Genomic DNA, 23,541 nt, shown 5'->3' on the forward strand with positions numbered 1-23,541 from the left:
GTGATTTTCAAATGCATTTTATGGGTTTGACAAAGGCTTTATTGTTGATGGGAACTTTGCCGATTTTCAACCAGCTGTGTCATCACTGTGAGCACCTGAAACTCCCTACTCATTTGCCTCTCTGTCTGACAACTTAGAGTGTCTTACATTATTCTAAGTCAAGTGAAAGTCACCCAACCTGTATTCTGCAGGTTATATTTTTAATACTACATCAGGTATTTGCTTAAATAACCCTCCCAGTTTAGAGGGGGTTTGGAAGATAACCTTTAAAAATTGTCTATTGTCTTGTGCACTTCCTACCTTAACTGTGAATCATACTGTACTTAGCAAATCTTTGTGCACACTCTGGAAAACACATTACATTGATAATATGGTCCAAATCATCTACAAACCTGGACTGAATACCAAGACTATGATGCTAGCCCTAATATAACTAGTGCGCAGTTATTTAACAAATTGTGTTTATTATATTTTAGGAGAACATCTCCCAGGCCAAGAAGTCTCTGAGAGGCTACACATGTGCTGTTAGACAAGCAGCACAATTCCTGAGGGACATCGAGTTCTCTCTGCTGCCACCGCAGGGCTCTGCTGGACCTTGCTCTGAACGGCTGGAGGAGACCCAGCAGGCTTTGGCCTCGCTGCAGCAGCAGTTCCAGACCCATGTGGAGAAACTCCAGAGTCAGGTTATCCTGCATCCTTACCTGTGCCCCCAGAAGTTGGAGCAGTTCCAGGAGAACATTCTGAGCCAGCTCCTGGTGAGGATGTCCACTCTCCAGGCAAAGGGACACCTACGACTGGAGCATCTAAGCAGGTAATTGGCTCACAGATTCAACTCTAGTTTCTCAATTTATCAGAAAGGTCTTAAAGATGCAAGTGTGTATTTATTAGGGGTGCAACGATACACGTATTCGTATTGAACCGTTCGGTACAATGGCCTATGTTCGTTACGCACCATGAAACGAACAATACGCAATTTTATTTATTTATTTTATCAACTTCTGACGATGCGCTCTGTGCTGAAAGCTCGATGGATCTGCGCTCGACAATGCCACCTTAGGCTGCATTGTTGAGCGCAGATCCACTGAGCTGCGCCTCACACATTCATTCAGACCAAAACAAGCTGCTGAGACAGAAGCTACATGCAAAGCTAGCTTGTTGCAACATGGCTAATGCCTCAAATATACCCGAAATCGAAGATCCTCCACCATCCTTCAGATCTGGCGTGTGGAACTACTTTGGTTTTCGTGTTAAGTGTGACCCTGATGGCAAGCGTGTCATGGACAAAAACACAACGGTATGTCGCAAGTGTCACACAACGATAAACTACAACAGTGGAAATACAACAAACATGACAACACATTTACGCTGACATCACCCCGATGCGAAAATAGGTGGAACCAAACAAAAACAAGGAACTACAACAACACACATGCTACAGACTTTACCCGGTGCTAAGTATGCACAGCAGAAAATGTGTCAGGTATAGTTGCACCAGATACATTTAATTTTTCATTTGATGTTTTTTTAATATTCTTATAGAATTGTACACCATACTGTTGGTTCATACTGTGTTGTTAGAATGTTTCAAATGTTTCAAAATATTAATGATTATGTTTCAAAATATATATACAGGGAGCTATTTCTTTGTAATATATACTCTGCTGCTGAGAATGCACCACAGAAGATGGTGATTTATCAGATGCATTTATTTTATTATTATTAATTTTACAAGGTGCTGTTTTTGTTATATATGGTGCTAAGTATGCACAGCAGAAAATGGGGCAGGTATAGCTGCACCAGATACATTTAATTTAAAATTTAAAATAAACTACAAGTAAAAAAAGGCATGGAAATTTCTCTTTTTATGTATCGAAAAAATATCGAACCGCGACACTAAAATATTGAACCGAGCCGAACCGTGAATTTTGTGTATTGTTGCACCCCTAGTATTTATGTATGCGAAGAAAAAACAGCAGTGTTTTATGTCCTGCTGATAACTGCTTTGGTAGCAGCACAGATTTTTTTTTTTCTTGGTGTATTTACAAATATATATTTAAAACAAATCCAAGATCAGATTTCTACATGACAGTCTTACACATACTGAGATTTGATAGTATTATTATTATAATAATAATAATAATAATAATAACCTCCATCCATAGCATATCATATCAGTTTTGAACTTTTCAAAGACTAATATGTGTTTTATATTTATTCTGTCAGTTGTGCAGAACATCACAGAAAATACACCAAGTGCCGAGATGAAATTATCCAGAGTGTGAAGAGCGCAGAGAACAGCCTGTCACAGTTCATCTGTCAAAAGGTCACTTGTCTCGCCGACTGCACCGACCAGCAAACCAAGCTCGGAGTACGTATGAGACTTGTCCTCTCCGAAGGTTCACTGCTCCAGTGACCCATATTTTTCATGACTTTGTTGTGTTTTAAAGTGAAAGTACTGTCAAAAAGGATTAAAAATTAGACCTAGATCATGTTTTTAATCTTTTTCCTTTTCAGTTTTAACCTCATATGAAAATTGATGGATCTCTGTTGTTCCTTGCCACTTTAAAAAACAAAAAACAAATTCTCATTAACTCTACCTCTCGTGCAGGTTCTGTCCGAGGAGGTGGAGTCCCTGCAGAGGCATCTACAGGAGCTGAAAGAGTGGTGCCCAGAGCAGAGCTGTCGTGGAGGGAGGGAGGCCATCGTGGCTGCTCTCTGGAAACGCGTAGCAAGGCTACGTCGCTGCACACGAGAGCTGACAACTCGTAGTAAGCAGAGGATCGCAGAATGGAGCGAAATCACCAACAGTGTAAGTTTTTTTGTTTTGTTATGAGCAGCAGCTGAATGATGAAAATAAAGAGCAGTGTGTTGTTTTAAGAGGAAACTGCTTAAGCTCTAGAGTACACAACCACATTAAATAATGACTTAGCCATGTCTTTCCATGCAGACATTGTAACAACAATTTTATCTTGCTAATAGAACTACATCTTCATTTTACTTTGCTTTATTTCTATCACAATGAGGTATTATTAAGACTGTGTATGGTCGCTCCTCTCAGGTGGAGAAGGCCTCTGCCCTCCTAGATCAGGTGGAGGCAGAGCTCCCTGATGGCTCCCGGGTGAAGGCCTCCACTGAGGACCTTCACGAGCTGTTGCAGTCCTGGGAGCAGTACCAGGACAGACTGGACTGTGAACACAGAGCCCTGTCCGCACTGGAACTGCGCACTGCGCGGCTGCAGGGTGTTCCCGCCCACCTGGAACAAGCTCCTCCTACTCCGCTCTGTCAGCGGCTGCAGGCGATGCAGGGTCGATACAACAGGTAAGATGGAGTTTGATGTGCACTTCATAACTTTATGAAGACTTATGGTAAACATCTAGTCCAGTTTAAAATCCTCTGACTGGTCACTTTTCAGTTATATAGAGGATCATGTTCATCAATAAGTGTAAATTTCCTGCATCACCGGCTTTAAATCTCATGTAAACAGTCCAACAGTCACTCCGCAGATGCTGACACTTATCCTACAACTCTGGCGTTGTCTTTTTATTAATGCTATAATGGACCTTGCTCATAATGATTTTCTCTCTTGTAAAATCTAAATTGAGCAGACTTTTATTTTCAAGGCAAAACAAAAAACTAAATTACCCATAAGCCTGAATGCAATGCTTGAACAAGCAATCAGGGGAAAGTGGGTCGGACATAGACTGCAGTGCCTCTGAGGTTGTGCAGTATTTAAATACATTTAAAGTGACAGTACTTTAATTACCATGATGATCTGTGCTTTGAACTTAATGGTGGATTTTATTCTCAGTGCAGACTCTCACTTTTATGGATTTAAGGTGAGAGGCTAAAAAACAGTTATTAAATTGTTGAACGTATGTGTTTGTGTGTTTTCACAGTGTGAAGCAGAGGAGCAAGGAGGGTCTGAAGGCAGCCAGGATGGAGCTGGAGGACAGAGAAAAGCTCAGAGAGGAGCTGCAGGGCGTTCGAGTCTGGCTGGAGGCCGCAGATGGTGTTCTGTCAGAGATGAAGCAGACCAGCAGCACACAGGAGCTTCAGGTGGGACTCTCCTTTAGTGTTCATCAGGGCTACACCACACCTGCTGTTCGTCTTCTTTGGTCAGAATCCTAAAGAAAAAGTTTCACCATTAAGTATCCTTTGAGGTGCTTTTGCTTCCAACATACTGAACAATGAAACAACTGGGCCCAGAGATGTGTTACCATTACAGACTGTGGAAGTCTATGTAGGATGTACGTTGGAGCTCAAAGGAGTGAGTCTGTGCGTTCTGACTTCTGTAATTTAGTTATGCTCCTGACCATGGTAAATCCAGAGTCCACTGCCTAAGAAGGACTTTTATAAAAAAAAAAGTTTTACATTTAAAAGCTGATGCCAAAAAAAACCCTGATGTCCAAGGATGAGTCCCACAGTGTTGTGTTGTCCTCTTCTGATGTCGCATTATCCTCTCTTGATCCACAGACCAACATGAACTGCTCAGCTAGCTAATGGCTGGCAAGCTAAAGTCCACACTACGAAAAGCTGCTAAAGTAGCTAGCTAGATGCTAGCAGGCTAAACTGTCCACAGTTCTTCCAGCACAGCACTTTGTCAAAATGGTTTTTACAGTCATTTATAGTCACTGAACAAAAACCCCACACACTGCAGGGTCCCGTGCTTACAGTCAGTTCTTGTCGGCTCACTATCTAACTGTTGGCTGCTCTTCACCATGCTACCATCTCTCCAGGGTTGCCAGGGCTGACTCTTTTCCTCTTCTTCCCTCCCGCGATTGGCTGACAGCTTAACAAGCAAATCACCATCCATTCAACTTGTACATGAAATCAATTTTCTTAATTTCTCCAATACCGAGAGCAGAACCGGTAATGTCGGAGTTACTGTACCCATCCCTACTGAGAATCACTTCACAGGACTCACAGAACTTTATTCAGTTTAAGCTACAGTACTAATGCTAGCCCAGTGCAGCAGGGTTTTCAGTCCACCATCATTTCATATAAATTGCTTTGTTTTGGCGAGGCTGTTTGACCAATGACTTAAAAACATGTCACTTGGTCTCACGGGTAGCTTGTTAGTACCAGCTGTCAGATGTCACGGAGACCTTACGGCTTTGTGCAAATATGGTTTAAAATTAATTTGACTGGTTATATGGAAGCAAGTTCTTCATCTCCTTAGACAGAGGACAAACAGTATTCTAGTAGATAATCATTAGTGAAATTATGATGAGACTAACAAGTGTAGAATATAAACTAGTGTCTTGGACAGTGCATTTGATTTAAGGAGCAGACATGTATGCTGTCAGAAAAGAAACATTCAGTTTAATTTCAGTTGGTCTTATAAGGAATAAGGAATATAAGCTTTTCTTAATAAGCAGGCAGCTCCCCAGGGCCCTCTGAAGGACCTCTGGGTGTCTCCAGGTCCCACAGAGGCCGTTAATCTAAACAGCACATCACAGTGAGCTCAGAGTTCAAGTGTTTCTCTCCCTGCAGTGGAGTGTAAACAATGAGTCTCTAATGAGAGAGGACAGTTTCATCATCTGAACTAAAAACACAATGATACATTTGTTCTCACTCGAACCAGCATCATAGCGTGTTGCTATTTTTATACATCACACCACATGAAACACGCTTGTCTTGACATTCAGTGAGAAATCTCCACTACCACTGAAAATGATGCATTATAAACATTATGACAGTCTAATTAACGTTAATATATGGTGGGTAGACTCAGCATCAGTACAGCTAGTGTGTTTGATTCTCATGTGCATGGCTGATAGCGGGCTTACAAATACTGTTTTGCAAGATTTGCAGAGGTTTTGGTTTCAATATCTACAGTGAGTGTTTAAAATCTGGTGAAAAAAAGGATGGAAAACAGTGAATTAATTTGTTAATACAGAAGGCTCCTTAGATCTGCAGATCTAAACCTTATAAAAGTTTTGAATAAATGCAGAGAGGCTGTGTGGTGCAGGTGTCCGGTAAATATGAAACGTCTGAGTTTAACCGTTGGCTTGGCCTCAGGCCCGGACACTGTTTGGTGTTCACTGCTATGAACCCACCAACCCGCAGAATCACTCTGCCCTTTGTCCCGAAACCTGAGCAGAGGCCAACATCTCCCCATCCTCTCCGGCTTTCTCTCCACACACACACACACACACATGCACACATGCACACACACACTCCCTTCCCCTTGCAGAGGGTCTGTGTTGATGAAAGACCTGAACACCCCCTCACCCCATCACTCCCTCTACCCTCACCCCTCCTCTTGTACCAGACACCTTTTGTTCTGTGTTGTAAGTGGATCTTCCAGGTGGCCTTTGTAGCCAAGTCATTCCAGGGACGCGCGCGCGCACACACACACACACACACACACACACACACACACACACACACACAAACACATTGCTACTTATGTACTTGTGAGGACCCTCACTGACATAATACATTCCCTAAACCTAATTGTAACACTTTGACAAAAAACAAATCTTAACCAAAATGTCCTCACCTGCCTAGAATGTACAGTTTTCTATAATCATCCCATTATCCCAAAATGTACACACTTTCCTAAAATGTCTCCAATTTCTAAAAATGTAGGCTTTCCTAAAACCTCCCCACTTACCTGAAAAAAATACACACTTTCCCAAAATGTCAAGGTTTTCCTGAAACATCCACACTTTCCCAAAATGTCAAGGTTTTCCTGAAACATCCACTTTTTCCTTAAATGTGCAGACTTTTCTAAAACAGTCCCACTTTCCTAAAATGTGAAGACTTTACGAAAACACCCACACTGTCCTAAAAAATATCCCCTGCTTTCCTAAAACATCCACACTTTACTAAAACATGCAGACTTTACAAAAACATCCCCCACTTTTCTGGGGAAAAAAACAAATCCCCCACTTTCCTAAAACGAGCAGACTTTCCTAAAACATTCCCACTTTCCTGAAATGTGCAGACTTTATGACAACATCCCCCACTTTAAAAAAACGAACAAACAATAAAACACTTTCCTAAAACATCCCCACTTTCCTAAAACGAGCAGACTCTTAAAACATCCCCGAAATGCACAGACTTTTCTAAAATCTTCCCGTTTTCGCAAAATGTACCCAATTTCCTAAAATGTAGACCATTCGAAAACCTCCCTACTTTGCCCAAAAAACATCATTTTCCCAAAATGTACCCACTTTGTACAGACTTTCCTAAAACGTCCCCACCCTACTGAAATGTACCCACTTTACTAAAATGTACAGATTTCCCAAAACTTCCTCTCATTGGTAAAATGTCTAAATGTTCTAAATTGTCCTCACTTTTTAAAAATTTGACGGATGTACTTGAAGTGGCCACGTTCTCCTAAAACCTGCTAATTTTCCAAAACTGCTCTCCATTTCTTGGAGAGCAAACTGGTCCTCACAAAGATGGACATGCAGGAACAAACACACACACATACACACTTTGCACTCACCGTGTCCCACTCTCATGCAAAGAAACCGTCCCATCCTTTGTAGCACACACACACACACACACACTCAGTTTCCCATAGTGATAACAAGATGCACCTCCCTCTTCAGCAGAGCATCGGACATATTCAAACCCAGGTAGTCTCTTCTGTATTATCTCACACAATTTAACAGATTTTATATTTAATGTTGGCTGTGACTGTGAAGTAGAATCGTGTTAACGTGAAAAGAGTTTCACTTAACTATTGTGTAATTGAAGGACTTTGGAGAGGGAGGCTCTGTCTGATGAATGTAGCACAGGAGAGAGAGCTGACTGCTGAACAAAGCAATGAGAGCTACTAGCAGAGAGATGGAGATAAGATCGATGTCTGTGTTTCTCTGTATTAAGGACCTGCATGATATCAACAGTTTGAGTGAAATATTACACAGTTACAGAAAAATTACATCCTTCCTCACAAAAATGTTGCTGATGTTGATGCTTGTGAGGAAGTGAGGTGTCAAACTGGACGTTACCAGAGTGATTTTTGAAGGAGAATGTTGACAAATGGTCCTCACAAACATTAACACTGAGATTTTTCCGTTCAGACTTTGTGTTTTCTGTTTCCAACGCAGACTTCATCATTCTACCTTCTTCATTTGGGTTTCTGTGCAATGTTTATTTAAACAACTTTTCTTCTGTCTCTATTTCTCTCTCTGGTTTTCAGGAGGTTCACAGCCAGCTGTGTAACCAGAAGGCTTTGGTCCAGCGAATCATGGAGAGCCTGAAGATGAAGTACTCAGACATGTACACTCTGGTCCCGGCTGAGATCGAAAGCCAACTGCAGGAGGTCAACAAATCGCTGCAGCAAGTGGAAGTAAAGGTATGCAGGACTTTGATTTAAACATAGCTGCTGAATGAATCGCAGAATACAGAGTATGGAAATGTAGAATAGCTGGTTGAATATACAGGAAACTTTAGGGAAGAGTTAAAGAGTCTTGTTACCAAAGTACAGGGAGAGGTGTTAAACGTTAGAAATGCAATGTATACTTTTGTGAGCTTGAACCAGTGATCTAATAGGATCCCATCTGTATATGGTTCAGAAATTACTAAGAAAGAAAAACGAATGATGACAATGGGAACAGGCTAGTGTGGAAAATCCTAAAAAATCAACTCAGTTAAAGATAATTTCGTAACAGACATCTCTTCATGACGCATCTGACATTATTCATAATGTTGGATACAGTAAACTACCCATTTATGGCCTGTGTCCACATAGCGTTTTTTTCTCAGTGCCAGCGTCTTTTTTTCGATCATTCTCAGTGAGAAGCAAGCGTATGCGGAGGCTTTTATAGGCCTGTCCTGAGAGTGAAAATTTGTTTCTTTCTGTCGTTGTTGATGTTTAAACTTGATTCATCCATCAGGTGGCAGAGGCGGTGGAGAAGAGCGGCCCCGTCCACAGACTGGGGGCGAAGCTGTCTGAGATCCACGCTGGCCTGACGTCAGTTCAGAAAAGACTTGAACAAAAAAGCCCCAATGTGACTCAAGCAAAGATCACTCAGAAGGTGGGTAGTGACACAGAGGTGTAAAATAGATTCAAATTTATTCCTCCGTGAATTCTGTAATCCAATGCAGTTTTTTGTATTTAAGATTTACCACCTTGAATAACTTTGCAGGTTTGTGATTTATCACTTGTTGTTTTGACCTTTGTGGACTACATTTAAGCGTACACATACAACTAAGAGAGTCAATAAATTGTCAGTAAACCTTTATATGATTTTGTGTCTGTGCTCAGCGTGTGTGGGACGAGCTGGACGTGTGGCACTCGTGTCTGGCGGCGCTTGAGGTGGACATGCAGGACTTGGAGAAACCAGAGGAGGCGTTTGCTCTCACTGAGAGACTTGTGGAGGTCCAGCAGCTCCACTCCCACCTCGCCAAGCAGGCAGAGCAGAGGACCACCCTCCTCAGCAAGGTCTTTATTTCCCATTCATTTCTCATCTGAAACTGCCAGTGTTTAAGGACACCTGCCTAATTCCATGCTTATCATTTCAGAGTTGTAATTACAAGCTGTCGTGTCTCCGGATTTGTTTGGTGTCAGACAGCAAATGTGTTTTTGGTGTTGCAAGTCTTAAATCATGCCGCCCAGAACTGTGTATTTAATTAATGTTTACTATTTGTTTTCAGTCATCACTGGCAAACATCTTGTTAGCAGACCTTTTAACAGTCTCATTATGAAACACTCATTGTGCCCTCTTTATATGTGTTGCAGCTCCGCAACCTCTCTTTCCCTACATGTACAGTAAACACCACTTTCTTGTGTATTTACTGTAGCTGTGCAGCAGTGTTCACACGGTTGTTTTTGTTTCTTGATGAAGGTTTTAAACTAAATAATGTTTGTGTTATCTGGTTAGATCCACACGTGGCTTCAGGAGCATCAGGAGATGATCACCAGCTCTAAAAGCTGGATGACTGAGGCAAAGTCATGGCTCGCTACTCCCTGCATCTACACCACCGCTAAATGTCTCAGCAGCCACGTTCAGACTCTGCAGGTTGGTACACTGAACTGTGGTCTGTCCTCTCAACACTACACTTTGCATTGGTTTAAAAATAATCAAATACTTCCTGATAGATCTTTACTGAATATCAGCTCCTTTGTCAACACTAATTCCTGTCCTGTGTTGCAGATGGTGTTGGATGACTCGGCACAGATCCGAACCACTCTGCAGGGATTCAGCTCAGTCCTGAAGGAAATGTCACCGGTCTGTGACATCACAACTCTCCAGGAACAGCTGGTTGAAGTCGATCAACAAGTGGCCAACGTTCAGGAAAGCTTCACTGCTCCTCTGTCTCAGCTGGGGCATGCTGCTGATGTGAGTCTAAGATTTTATTCTTTGTTAAAGATAAGAAACAACGACAGGCAGTCCAAAAATGCATCTGAGGCGCTCTGACTGTAGTTAAAAATCCTTTATCAATACATGGATAACCAAAGCGTTTCGACTAGAGTCTTCATCAGAGTGTCACCAAATCAACATGACACGAGGTGTGTAATTGATATACAAATGATCATTTTGGGGGGTGAAGTATTCCTTCAATCCTTCTGTTGGCTTATCTTTCTTTACCAGGAGATCTGTTGCTCAGGCCTCTGCTCGTGTACTCTTCTGTTTTGTATATGTCAGTTGCATTGATGGATGTCTTGCTGTTTAGGAGGTGGAAGCCATTGAGAGTGAAGTCAGGCGGATGGAGACTGATGTGGCTGAGATCAGGACCTTCTTATCATCTCCAGAGACTTTCCCCAGCCCCAGAGAAGAAAGCCTCAAGGTGACATGTGGAGAAAGACGCATTTTTTCTATCATTGCTTCTCATTTAAAATCAAAGTCAAAAGACTAAAATAATGAGTGATACCAAAAAATATCTGTTTTCTGACACCCTTCTGATGTGTTAACAGGCTGTGGAGCAGAGGATCCAGTCCATGAGGAGGACCGTAGCTGAGATCCAGAAGTGCAAACCCGGCCTGTGTCTTCCAGAGAAGGCTGAAGAGACTCTGACTGTCTTTGGTGTCGTGGACCAGCTGCAGACTCTGCTGCTCGAACTGGAGAAGGTCAGTCAGTCAATAAATCTGTCAGTTAACTGTCAGCTGCCCTTTAACGGGAAGTGACTTCCACTGAACCCTCTGCTTTACTCTTCTCGTAGAAGGTCCCTGCTCTGTTCATCCAGCAGCCTCCAACTCCGGTCCAAGCCAAAGCTCCGTCAGCTAAACAGACGACCTCTCGGCCTCAGCTCCTAAAATCCGCTTCAGAGGAGGCTGAGGTGAGTTTGGTTCACTCCCCAAATTAAAAGTGGCTTAGAAGATTTGGGGGGTTTAAATCCTGTCAGTTTTTGAGTGTTTGAAATTTTTAATTTTTGAAATGTATGAAAGAATAAATAAAAAGTGCAGCTTCGTCTTGTTCTACAATGACTGCAACAGTAGTTAAAGTACATCAGTTAGGTGATTTAAAACCTTATAATGCTAAAATTATTTGTTTAAGAAAGTTTAAGAAAAACTATAATGTTTGCTGCCTCTCAGAAGGAACAAGGAGAGCAGGGCCAAATCAGAATTGCTCATGTTGGAGAGGATGTACTGAAGAGGACTGGAGCATCACTGCAGACTGTGGAGCCGTCCTCACCTGAACAGAGACAGTCCTGGACACCTGAGAGCACTCAGGTAAGGAAGCCCGGGGGTCATCCGTCTGGTTTTATGTTGTCTGCCATCATTTGTTTGGTGAAGCACTTTGACCTTGAAAGGTGATATAATACATACTTAATCACTTACTTATGTTTGAACACTGCAAGTAACAACTAGACTGGTGAACACTGTCTTCACATGTGTGCAAGTTTCAGGGGTGTGCCACCATCTCACTGTAATCTACATGAAATTAACCACTGGATTATAAAACCTGGGTTTGGATCATCAAATAATCACTACATTTGGTTGTGTAAGGTTTAAGGTTTAAAGGTGACTCTTATAAGGTAGAACAAAGTGTAGAGTGTTTGGTACTAACATTCCTGCTTACCCATTCCTCCATGTGTGTTTTTAACAAAGTTAACAGTTACCATATTCCAAATGTTGTGTTTTTCCCTGCATGCTTGATACTACTATTTTTCCTTTGGAAATTATTATGAGTATACACTGAGTACTATACTACTTTAAAAGTGCAGATAGTGGGACATCGAGCTGAAGTTTTTGATTTGCTGTGCACTCATTAGCGAGAAGACATTTTACACCCACCAAAAACTGGCCTTCATGTTTACCTCTCAAACTGCGCCCATCACATGGCATCGACGATCTTTGATTAAACCCACAGAACTTTTTTAGTGGAGATCCTAGAGTGTTCAAAAAGTATTAACATATCTAAGGCTGAAGTTAGAGGGAAATTAGATTACACATGTTGATTTTTTTCATTGAAGACAATAGGGCTGCCCCCTGACTAAGAATTTTCCTAGTCGACCAATAGTCGTCATTTAGGGCCGTTAGTCGACCAGTCGCCTGCATGTTTCTGATATTAATGTAATGATTAAATGATATATTTTGGTGGTTTGAGTTGAAGGTGCGAGAAAGAATAGTATCAGTAACATTGTTAACACTGTGCTGCATTACAGAGAAATACAAAACCATACTAATGAACCTTCATTAATATAGGCCTACAGCCTATTATTGCATTTGCGACTAAAAATAGGTGTGTGCGAACTGCAAAAAATATTTAAGGGCACATGTACGCATAAAAAAACAGCCGAAGCAGCCTATATTTTTGTCAATAAAAAAAATATGATAATCTAACCACAAATGTTGGAGGAACTCCAGCCGCCTTCCCTCTTCCCACAGTTATGGGCGGTTTTCCAAGCCACTGTCGGCACAATGAATATAAGTCCCACTGTCGGCAGCGTGGAAATAAGTCAAAGTGTGGAGGAGACGAGGGACCGGGTTAAGCGGCGGACCNGAGCGAGCCGCCTGTTAATGACGCTGTGGGCTAATGGGCATGTAGCTACTTCCATGTTTCAGATGATACGTCATGTTTGTAGTCGACCAATGAAGATGAGTTTACATATCACCTTGGGTTCGTCCTTCACCTTCTCAAAATGATCCCACACTTTGGATTTCCTGCCCGACATGTTATTAACTAGCCTGTGGAATAACCGCTGGTACCAGCCCTGGAAATCAAAGGCCGTACACATGCCGTGTCTTTAACCCCCTGGAAAACGTGAGGTTGCTGGGCGCTACTCTTGTGCCTTTTTTGTGCCAGCTTTCAAGAGCACAGCAGCAGGTTGCGTTTGAGGTTGCTAAGCAACCTTAGCAAGCATCGTATAGCCTATTTACCTGAAATCCTGAGAGCAGAGCTGATCTTCCTCCAGGAGCTGTTTATAAGTGTGTAGGCCTGTCGTTTGTGGGACAGATGTAAAGCTCTGGGAAGCCCTGCACTAACATGATCAACTTTTCCGTGTTTATCAGACTGAATATTTACTGAAGAAGGGAAAGATATCTGTCAGCTGTGACTTCAAATGAAATTCCCACATGGTCCAGTCATATAGGTTTTGATTTATTTTGAGAAGGTGCAGCTGTTAACAGAGTTTCACTTTTTTTTTCTGCTACTAAGTGACCAATGAAATCTTGGCGACAGATGACCTTTCATGTCGACTAATGTTTGGTCGACTATTAGGGGGCAGCCCAAGAAGACAATGCTGTATTGTTGAAAACATTCAATTGTATTTATTTATTTTTTAGTGTTAAGATATCCTAATTATATTAATTTCTTGATCTGTATTTAAAAAGCACATTATTTACTTTTTCCTTGGTCCATAAGTTTTAACTAAATTACACTGAAATCAACAGCTAAGTTTGGAAATATCACATAAACAAACATACCTCGTCTTTGAGAGATTATAAAGGTTCAAAATATACATGTATTATAGCTACTTTTAGTGCAAAAGTAAACAGTCAATAGCATCAATAGTGACCAGCCTGCAGCTCAGTGTCCCAGCACTTTTTGACCACCTCAAGACCCCGTGTGACTCTGCACATGAGCGTGTTTCCGTGTCAGCAGTGGGAGCATCAAGGCGTGCTCCAGGCTGAAGAAGCCACAGAGAAAACAGAGAGTCAGGAGCAGACAGTGGAAGAAGGTGGAGGAGGTGTTTTATGGTGGCTCTGGGATGCTTTCCTGGGCGCTTCGCCAGAGGTAAAGAAGATCTAGAGCTGCTGTGGAAAAACCTTTCATCCAGTTTCTTTTCTCTGTCCTCCATCTTTTCTTTTTGTCACCTCTATTTCCCCATCCTGGAGTTCCTTGTGACCCATGGTCAACTACTTACAATGTAGTTGGGATGTGTTAACCACACTGGATGCCTTAAATAAATAACTTTAGACTGATAATTCACCTAAGACTGTAGGACTGATCCCAGTGGCATAAATCCCAACAATCTAGTTCCAAGTAAATAATTTCTAACATCTATAAAACTTAAGATTCCTGACCTTTGACTTGGGTCACATTGGTCTCCACATCACTGCTAGCAGTTCCCTCACCTTCCTCACCTCTACTACCATCTCCCTACTTATCACGTTAGTTGCTTGCTGCTTCAACAAACCCTCCCCTGATCCCTTATACATCTCTTCATTACTGCAGTTTCCAATTCCTTCTTTTCTACTTCATCCTCCCTGCACATCTGTTTCTGGATTTTGTTCTGCCTCTAGAGGACAGTATTGAACAGTGTTTATTTTTTTTGTGTCAGCACAGTAGATGAATAAATTCTGTTAACTTATAAAAGGCTACCATCAGAGTTCTCTCTTTCAGCTTTTCTAGGGATGCACTGATCTGACTTTCTCAGTCAGATACCTGCGCTTTTGGTATCAGCTTATAATGAGTACCAACCTGATTCCAGTGTTTAATTAATAAACTTTATGCCTCACTGTGTGGAATTGAATGGGATCATTCGTTTATGTGTAAGGCTTGACATCAGGCCTGACCCTAAGCTGGGCAGTTTTATTTTGGCAACATTGGGAAAAAAAATCCATAATAAACCTTGAGCATAGTGTAATTCAAGTGGTCTGGGAGAAAAATAGACCTCTGCACCTCCTCTTGGCTCTATTTTCAGGGCTTAGAAAATCTAGCGTGTGACAGGAGACTTTGGCCAATCACAGGTCATTTGAGACAGAGGATGTTCCTATTAGGGGTTTGCCATGTGATCTCATTCAAGATAATACCGGTATAATTTTTGGTATGATATGAAAAAATGTATATTCTGATACTTGCGATATTTCAACTTGTTGACATATTGACATCATACTGTTACCCACGGCTACCCTGGAAATCCAGAGTTCTCGCTAGAGCACAATTTGAATTTGTTCAGCGAGTCATTCTGGCAATCAGTAATGATGCTCATTACCTATGCCCCTGGAGCCGAGCTGCACCAATCACATCGGTGTATCTGATATAGGCGGGCCAGAGGCGAGCTAAACAGATGACGACAGTGCTGCGACGACGAAGTCCGGAATCAGTCAGTAAACATTACAAGATGGCTACGGATGAACACCAGCTGTTTGAAACGGCTTTGGCTGCTACAATGAACGAGTTAGACTTGGCTTTTTCTCTAAAAGAGGAACAGAAGACGGTGCTCGAATCTTTCCTTTGCAAGAAGGACGTTTTTGCAGTTTTGCCGACTGGATACGGCAAGAGTCTAATCTACCAGTTAACTCCACTGGTAGCTAAGCTCTGGATACGTCACCCCGTGTATTGTTCTGATTGGTCGTAGTGTTATCCAATTGCGTGCAGTGATATTTTCAAATGCATGCTTGGTGCCGCCCCTCAAGTTGGGCCATTTTGATTACTCATGGCCAGACCCTAAATCTTTCTAGATTTGGGTCTGGATTTCCAGGCTAACCCACAGCAACAACTTTTGAAAATTATTACCGACTCCCTGGAGGTTCCAAAAAGAGGAGCAGCTTCAGTAGTGTGGAATAAACTGTAGCGTCCTGAATGTTTCATGAACAGCCCCGGACTTCTTAGACTCTTTGAGCGGCTTACCGCTCAGAGGGAACTCATTCAGCTGCTCCTCTGGCAGCAGCAGAATATTGTTATTGCTAAAATACCCTGAAATACCATGATAATATTTTAGGGCCATATCACCCACCCCTTGTTCCTATTGGCAAATACAGATGAGCATGCACGTCCCTTCGGTAAAAGCCTGATTCAGTGGTGGAGAACCCCACAAGCAGGGCTCGACAGTGTGAGCGTTTCACTCGCATTTGCGACTAAAAATAGGTGTGTGCGAACTGTAAAAAATATTTAGGGGCACATGTGCGCATAAAAAACAGCCGAAGCAGCCAATATTTTTGTCAATAAAAAAATATGATAATCTAACCGCAAATGTTGGCGGAACTCCAGCCGCCTTCCCTCTTCCCTCTTCCCTGCGTGACACGGTTATGGGCGGTTTTCCAAGCCACTGTCGGCACAATGAATATAAGTCCCACTGTCGGCAGCGTGGAAATGGAGAGATGGACCGGGTTAAGCGGCGGACCTCCGGGGAAGACTGCTCCGTTCTCCCCGCAGTTAGGGACCGTTCTCCACGGCCAGGCTGTCGGCTGGGTGGAAATAAGTCAAAGTCTAGCGGAGACGAGGGACCGGGAAAAGCGGCGGACCTCTGGAGAAGCCTGCTCTCCCCGCAGTTATTGCTCGCTGCTGGGCAGGGTGGAAATAAAGCCCTTTTCACACAGAGCGCGCAAAGCGCAGACCTCCGCCGACAAACCCATTCATTGTGTATGTGCTACCGCGGCGCAAGAGCGCACTGCTCTGCCGCTGAGCTGAGCGGCGCGCGAGAGGGCGCATGCTGCGTCACTCTGTGAAAGAGGCTAGTCCTGCAGAGTTTCAGAGGACCTGGAGAATGTTTTAGGATAGTAATAACATTATATAAGATAATCATATTGCAAAGATAATATATATAAGATAATAACATTAAAGACAAAATTAAATTGCAATACTTTTTCAAAACTTGATGATTTTACCTTTCTGTACATTTTGTATACAAATTCATTAAATAATTTTGCTTGTAAATGTCTATTTGCATCACGTTTATTACGGAAAACACATTATTTGATAAATTTACATTGTGCCACTAAAGTTCTTTGTGCGCTTCTTACTTTTTCAACTTAGGAGCACATGTGCTCCTTGGGAAAAAAGTTAGCGTCAAGCCCTGCCCACAAGGAAAGTTGCTATTCCAGCATTGGCAGCAACTGCCCACACTCCAAAGACACCCAAAAAAGGAAGATGGACTTCTCAGAAAGAGAGTCCAGAAAAGATTATGACAATTAACAAAAAAAAATAAAAATACATGTCAGTAATGCTGAAGTGTAATAAAATTATAATAAATCTTGCACCAGACACTTGGCCTGGCTTTGCAGATATTGTAAGCAGTTGTAGAACTTGTGGTTAACAGGCGTGAAATACCTCGAAACATTGGACATAATTGTTGTTAGCTCCCTTAGCTATGTGGTCTACCAGCGTGCTGCAGATGCATGACGTAGTGAGCATCAGAGGTTGGAGTAAATCACACACAAATGCAAGTCATAAGCAAGTCTTGAGTCATAACCTTCAACTGTCAAGTCACTGTGGTGACAATCAATCAAGCAAGTCAAGTTGAGTCAAGTCATACTCAAAACTCATAAAGATAATATAAACTGCACCCAGTGGTGGAATGTAAACTGAATACATTTACTCAGGTACTGTAAATCTGAGTCTCTTCTTCTCATGTCACTGTCTGCTCTACTTTTTTTAAAGGTTACTTCTCAATATCTAGAAAAATATAAGTCTTTCATCAGTGTTTATCAAGCAAGTCTCAAGTCCTACAGTTTGTGACTTGAGTCAGATTGGTGCATCCCTACACAAAACATTTTGGTGAGGTTGTTCATACAGCCTTTTTAATACGTGTCATTGCTGGTGTTAGGAACCTCTGGTTGTCCCACAAGAGACTGAAGGTGCCACTGGACTAACCACTGAACAAACTGGAGAAGTTAGACAGGTAAGTCAACCCTCAACACCGTTAAACATTCTCATTGGCTCCTATTGAAATTTCGGCTTAAAAAAAAAAATAGGGGAAGTGTGGTAATATTTTCTATTTTGGTACTGGCAACAGATTAAAGAACAACCCCAACAGTAAATTTATCCTGCTAACGGGTCTTGCCTTTGTATCCAAAGTCTGATATTCCATACAGCTTTATTTTTGTCCAAAAACTACTACCGTGATTTAAAAACAACAACACAAAATCAACGGGCTGCGTGTCTGCTCAAAATATTATATATATATTTATATGATTGACACCAGCCTCCATATTCTTAACAAATCCTTAAATAGGAATTGATAGTATTGAAAACCACCAATATGAGCCACTGAATTTGTTTTACAATACAGCAGGACAACAAAACAGAGAGATGTTCATAACATTATGTGATGTAATTCCATAACGGAGTGTATTGGTAACTGTGTGATCCCTATCTGGTGGAAACCCTTTGTATGTGTTTAACTGACTGACCTGACTGACCTGACTGATCTTCTAACCCTCCTCATGTTTCTTCAGGATGTTGAGAGCCCCACTGACACCACAGAAGCAAGTTCATCTGAAGCTTTATCAAAATCCCCTGGCACAGTCACAACTCAGTCACTGCCTGAGAGCATGGTAAACACAGCCTCCACTGTAGAAGTCTCCAAACCCGACTCTCAGCAGAAATGTGTAGTCTCCTAGTTCTACAGCTTCTATCACTAGAACTTTTCACTTCCTCTTGACTCAAGCATTGAACTTCCAGCTTCTTCTAGAGACGTGCAGAGCTAGAGCAAAACCTCAGAGGCAAGCCTAGATTTTACTGTCTCTTCTCGAATCAGAGAAGACTTTAAAAAAAAAAAGTCTCTACAGCCAATTCAAGAGCTCCCAACCATAGGACTCAAAACCTCCTCTAGAACCTCCTCTAGAACCTTCTCTAGAATCCCTGTTGTTTTCAGACCTGTCATTCCTTCTAGAACCAAGCCTAGAACACCAATGTGTACAACCAAAGATCTCCCAACCTCTTATAGGTCCAACCTTTAAAGTCCTCTAGAATCTAACAGAGCAAACTTTTGTGCAAAAATGTACGTTTTTCTAGAGATCTAGGTATCTAAAACCCACATCTCCTAGACACAGATGTACATCTCTTCAGTCTAGAGACAGTGTGACCTCTTCAAGATCCCCCAACCTCTTCTCAGTCCAATCTTTAAAGTCCTCTAGAATCAAGCCTAGATGTCAAAGCTTCCTCTAGAATTTCAGAGGAAACTTGGAACTTTACGTTTTTCTAGAGCAAATAAATGCAGAGGTTTTTTTTCTAGAGATCTAGGCATGTAAAAACCCACTTCTCCTAGACACAGGTCTACAGCTCTGCAGTCTAGACAGTACAACCTATTCTAGATCTCCCAAGGCCTTCTAGATCTAGCCTTAGAACTCCCAATGTCTTCTTGAATCAAGCTTTAGATTTCAAGAACTCATCTAGAATCGTTGAGAACAAGCCCTAGAACTCCTGGAACACTGGGACTCCCAAATTATTCTAGATTAAGGTCTATAGCCTCGTCTTCTGCACTCAGATCTAGAGCTCAGTATGTCTTCTAGAGCTACTTTGATGTTTTTCTTGAGCCATATCTTTCTTCCAGTCCCCATGTGTTCTGGAACCAAACCTAGAACACCATTTTTTCTAGACCCTGTTCTAGATTTCTCAACTTCTTCTAGATCTATCAATAGAACTTGTAGTGCCTTTAAGAATCCTTGTAGAAAAAAACTGGAACTTGACTTTTTCTAGAACCGTTTTCTTTACAACCAAACTCAGAACTCTTCTAGAACTAAACCTAGAACCTTCATTTTTCTAGAACCAAGTTTAGAGTGCCTGAAACATTCTGGCTCCGAGCCTAGACCTTCAGGTTCTCCTTGAAATGTCTCAACCCTCAGTGCATTTACATGGCAGAGAATTCCAGATATTGCCGTCCAGCAGTTCGAAGCTGTGGACAGTTTGTTTACATTAGAGATTTGATGGTTTGTCAGTGTTTCTTACTACAGTATGAAAAATAAAATAGAGTTCAGGACTAAGTACTAAAATCAGACGTGTGCCAAAGATGTACTTTTTCCAAAATGAATTGTGTGTTTACATGAAGGACTACTGAGCTCGTCCATCCTGATGAATGATTCTGCCTATTTGTTGACGAATGCTCGCCACTGAGACGTGGTTCAAGACGACAGCACAGTATTTTGTGAGACGTGTTTGACGAGGTGACGGTTACTATTTTACCAAAAACAGAAAGCAGACTTGATATTTAGCATGTGGGGTGGATGGTTTTTGGTCTGTAATAAGCTTCTGCATGGACCTTAAGTCTGATGGGTTAATATGTTTTTATAAAGTGTACTAATAGACACATTGTGTGAACCATGTTTTTATAATGTATCATATAGGGAATGGTGTTTTAAGTTAGTTCAACTTTTCAATTGTTCTTTCAATTACTGTCTGAGCTCATTTACCAGCAAATGCTGAGCGAATTTGTTAAAATAAACTTGCTTGCTTACCTGCATCTGCCATTTGAATTTCCATAAGCTGAACATGATAATAAATTCTTGTTTACAGAGTTGATTGATTAACTGATTGATTATTAGGTCAATAAACTGCTCAGTCACTGCCTGGCAGCAGGAGAGTGTGGAGAAAGATTCCCGCTTTGTTATGAATCAGCATATTTACTTTAGCTCTCTACAATGCAGATTTTATACTTAAGAAAGTTTTCTAAGATGACTGTTGGCCATGAAAATGCACTGGTGTGACATGATTACTGATTAACACGCCGCTGTTGGCAGGTGAAAACCACGTAACTCCAAATTTAGTTTAAGTTTCTTATTACCTAATGAAAGTGATCATACTGAAATGATCAAGGCTCATCCTTAATTTCATTCATATCAATTTAACAACAGCAACAACATCTGAGAAGCCACCGTTTTTGGAGATACAAGGTTTTCACCTGGAAGCAGCGGTACTGAGATGTCTTAAGTTACATGGCATGTGCTGTACTTGTACATTGTTCCACTTTTGTCTTTCCATTCTGTCTACATATCCAAACAAGAGCACAAATACAAATAAACCCACAACAGTGATCCACTCCTCCGTCTCTCATTCTCTGTGTCAGGAGCTCATGAAGGGACAGAGGGGGCTTGTGTGGAGGGGAAATGACCCAGTGGGGTTGAAGACATACACAGTATATACACAGAGCACACACACGGGCCAAGGACTCAGTCACACCTGCCCAAAAACACTAAGGACTCACGCACACCTTTTACAGAAGTGAGGTGGACAGTAGTACATGGTCAGACTTTTAAAAGACCGATTCAGAAGTCCTCTAGAAACAGCAGCAGCCATAGCCACCACACATGCATACGCCCTCGCTCAACTCCGTATAACATAGGCAGAACAAGCAGAGGCTTCAGAGCCTCCACCCTCCTCCACCTCCACATTCAGACTGTAGCATCAGGACAACACTGAGGGCCTGCAGCTGCCCTAATATTCCAAAAAAAGACTAAAAAAATAACACTCTGCCCCAGTTCCAGCATGATACACAAACAAAAGCACCGTCCCCTTCCTAACCCTCTAACTGTACAGGATGCAGAGTTGGAACCTGGTTGCACAGAAATAACTCACTGATGACCTGAGTTGACAAATCTGCTGTTGAGTTACAAGATATAACCACCTACTCGTTGGTTTAATGGTTGGTTTTAAGGTTGCGCTATCAACCCTGGTGAATGCTGTGTTTGTTTAACCTGCATTTACCTTTAATGTATTTATGTTTTGCAAAGATTTGTTTTTATTTACTGATGCTGCTCAAATTACAGTGCAGGAGCAGTTCCAAAAATGTGTCAGGTGTCCATTCGTGCATTCGAAAATATTGTTTAAAACGTACAAAAAAAAGGACATATACAAAAGTACAATATTTGAATTAGATATCAGGATACTATTCCTTAGGACATTTTGATGTACAAACATATTAATAAATATCTTTAATGCATTTCTATTACATTTTGCATTTATATTTGTGAATATATATTCATACAGAGCCCAGGAAGTATCAAGAGGAGCATTCTTTGTCCTAAAATTAGGGATTTATTACTAAAAATTACTACTTTGTCATTTTAAAGACTTATTTTTTAGTAATTTTAACTCTTAAAGTGATGACTTGTACCCTTGAATTACTAAATTGTACTGTACAGGGATCAAGCAGATCCTTTAAAAGTCTTAAAAGGCATTGAATTCATCTTGAAATAATGCCTTAATTGGTATTAAAATGTCTTAAATCAGTCCCTCAAGTCTTAACATGGGATGAAGGAATTTTATGAATTATTTTTTCCTGACGTTGCATTGTAAACTCTCAAAGTAAAGGATGTCCTTAAAAAAAAAGACAATAATTTAATGAATGCCTCTCACATTAACTTATCCAAAAAATCAGATTTTATGTTACAATAAATATTTGGGCAAAACCGTCCCTATCCTGAAATAATTTATGTCGTTCACTTTTTTTAACGTTAAGTTTTGTCTTAAATAAAACTGGTCGAAAATTTGATTCCAAGTGACTTTTTAAAAAAGTCTTAAAAAGTCTTAACTCCCACTCGCCTTAAGCTGTAGAAACCCTGCTGTAAAATTAATTAATTCATGCTCTCATTCCATGTGTCCTTTAATATTGATATACTGATAACAAAAAAGTATGCAAAACGGGTGGTCGAAAATTACAGACGGAGCCACAACAACTTCCAACAAATTTGTTTTTCACTTTTGAAAGCATTAATGATTTTTGTATTTTTAGTATTCAATTATATTTTGTTCATTTAATACATTACTTTTAAAATGGCATTACAATTGGTGAAGAGCAGATTATGACTTGTTTAGGACCCAAAATTCAAAGTTAAGGACTTGGGACTTGAGACTTAATTGTGCATGCAAACAATGACTTTATCCAGTCTCTGCCTGAAAATAAGAATCGTGTTTTTGCTACCTTAGAATGAGTCGTTTATATCTACATAGGGAGCGGGTCCTCCTCTATGGAGTCTGCCATGTTGTTTCTACTGTAGCCCAGAATGGACAAATAATCATTGGCTCTAGATAGGGCCATTCATGTTTTTGCGTCACCCACTGTAATTCTCCTGTGTGCTTGGGACATGGGAGAACAGCTGGTTGCAATCTGCAAACTCACCACTAGATGCCACTAAATCCCACACACTGCAGCTTTAAAAGTAATTTGAAGATATAAGTTACTAAAAATATGTTTCCTCAGTACGTTCAAACTTAAAAAATATATGTATATATAAAAAATGCTAATTTGAGGCAGCCCTTTTATATAAAAAAAAAGTCTTCTTTAACAGCCACAGGGCTCTGTTTATTCACATTAGACTTCAGTGACATCAAAGTGTGGTGGATGTTTGAGTCAGGTGATTAATCCTGACATTCAAAGCAGGTTTGTTGACTCTTGGTGTTCACCTCCTGTCAAACCCTCAGTAGTCTCCTGGCAACTGTGGTCACGGGGCTCAGTCATGACAGAAAATCAGTTATTCGA

At 41.2% G+C, this 23,541-nt stretch overlaps 1 protein-coding gene across 10 annotated transcripts in view; it reads left to right on the plus strand.

The window, feature by feature from the left end:
• The window catches only part of syne2b (spectrin repeat containing, nuclear envelope 2b), a 198,402-nt gene that overhangs the window by 96,663 nt on the left and 78,198 nt on the right, over positions 1-23,541 (plus strand). For 9 of the 10 annotated variants that reach the window (XM_050062363.1, XM_050062368.1, XM_050062364.1 and 6 more), the window contains 17 exons: positions 477-811; positions 2,224-2,368; positions 2,609-2,809; positions 3,059-3,318; positions 3,897-4,056; positions 8,159-8,314; positions 8,856-8,996; positions 9,227-9,403; positions 9,843-9,980; positions 10,116-10,301; positions 10,636-10,749; positions 10,877-11,029; positions 11,122-11,238; positions 11,495-11,632; positions 14,007-14,138; positions 17,893-17,967; positions 18,524-18,622. In XM_050062363.1, coding sequence (XP_049918320.1) covers positions 477-811; positions 2,224-2,368; positions 2,609-2,809; positions 3,059-3,318; positions 3,897-4,056; positions 8,159-8,314; positions 8,856-8,996; positions 9,227-9,403; positions 9,843-9,980; positions 10,116-10,301; positions 10,636-10,749; positions 10,877-11,029; positions 11,122-11,238; positions 11,495-11,632; positions 14,007-14,138; positions 17,893-17,967; positions 18,524-18,622 — 2,727 coding nt within the window. The remainder of the gene's footprint in view (positions 1-476; positions 812-2,223; positions 2,369-2,608; positions 2,810-3,058; positions 3,319-3,896; positions 4,057-8,158; positions 8,315-8,855; positions 8,997-9,226; positions 9,404-9,842; positions 9,981-10,115; positions 10,302-10,635; positions 10,750-10,876; positions 11,030-11,121; positions 11,239-11,494; positions 11,633-14,006; positions 14,139-17,892; positions 17,968-18,523; positions 18,623-23,541) is intronic. The other variant, XM_050062370.1, reaches the window with a different exon arrangement.

The sequence above is a fragment of the Epinephelus moara genome, chromosome 14 (genome assembly GCF_006386435.1).
Source record: "Epinephelus moara isolate mb chromosome 14, YSFRI_EMoa_1.0, whole genome shotgun sequence".
Lineage (NCBI taxonomy): Eukaryota > Metazoa > Chordata > Actinopteri > Perciformes > Serranidae > Epinephelus > Epinephelus moara.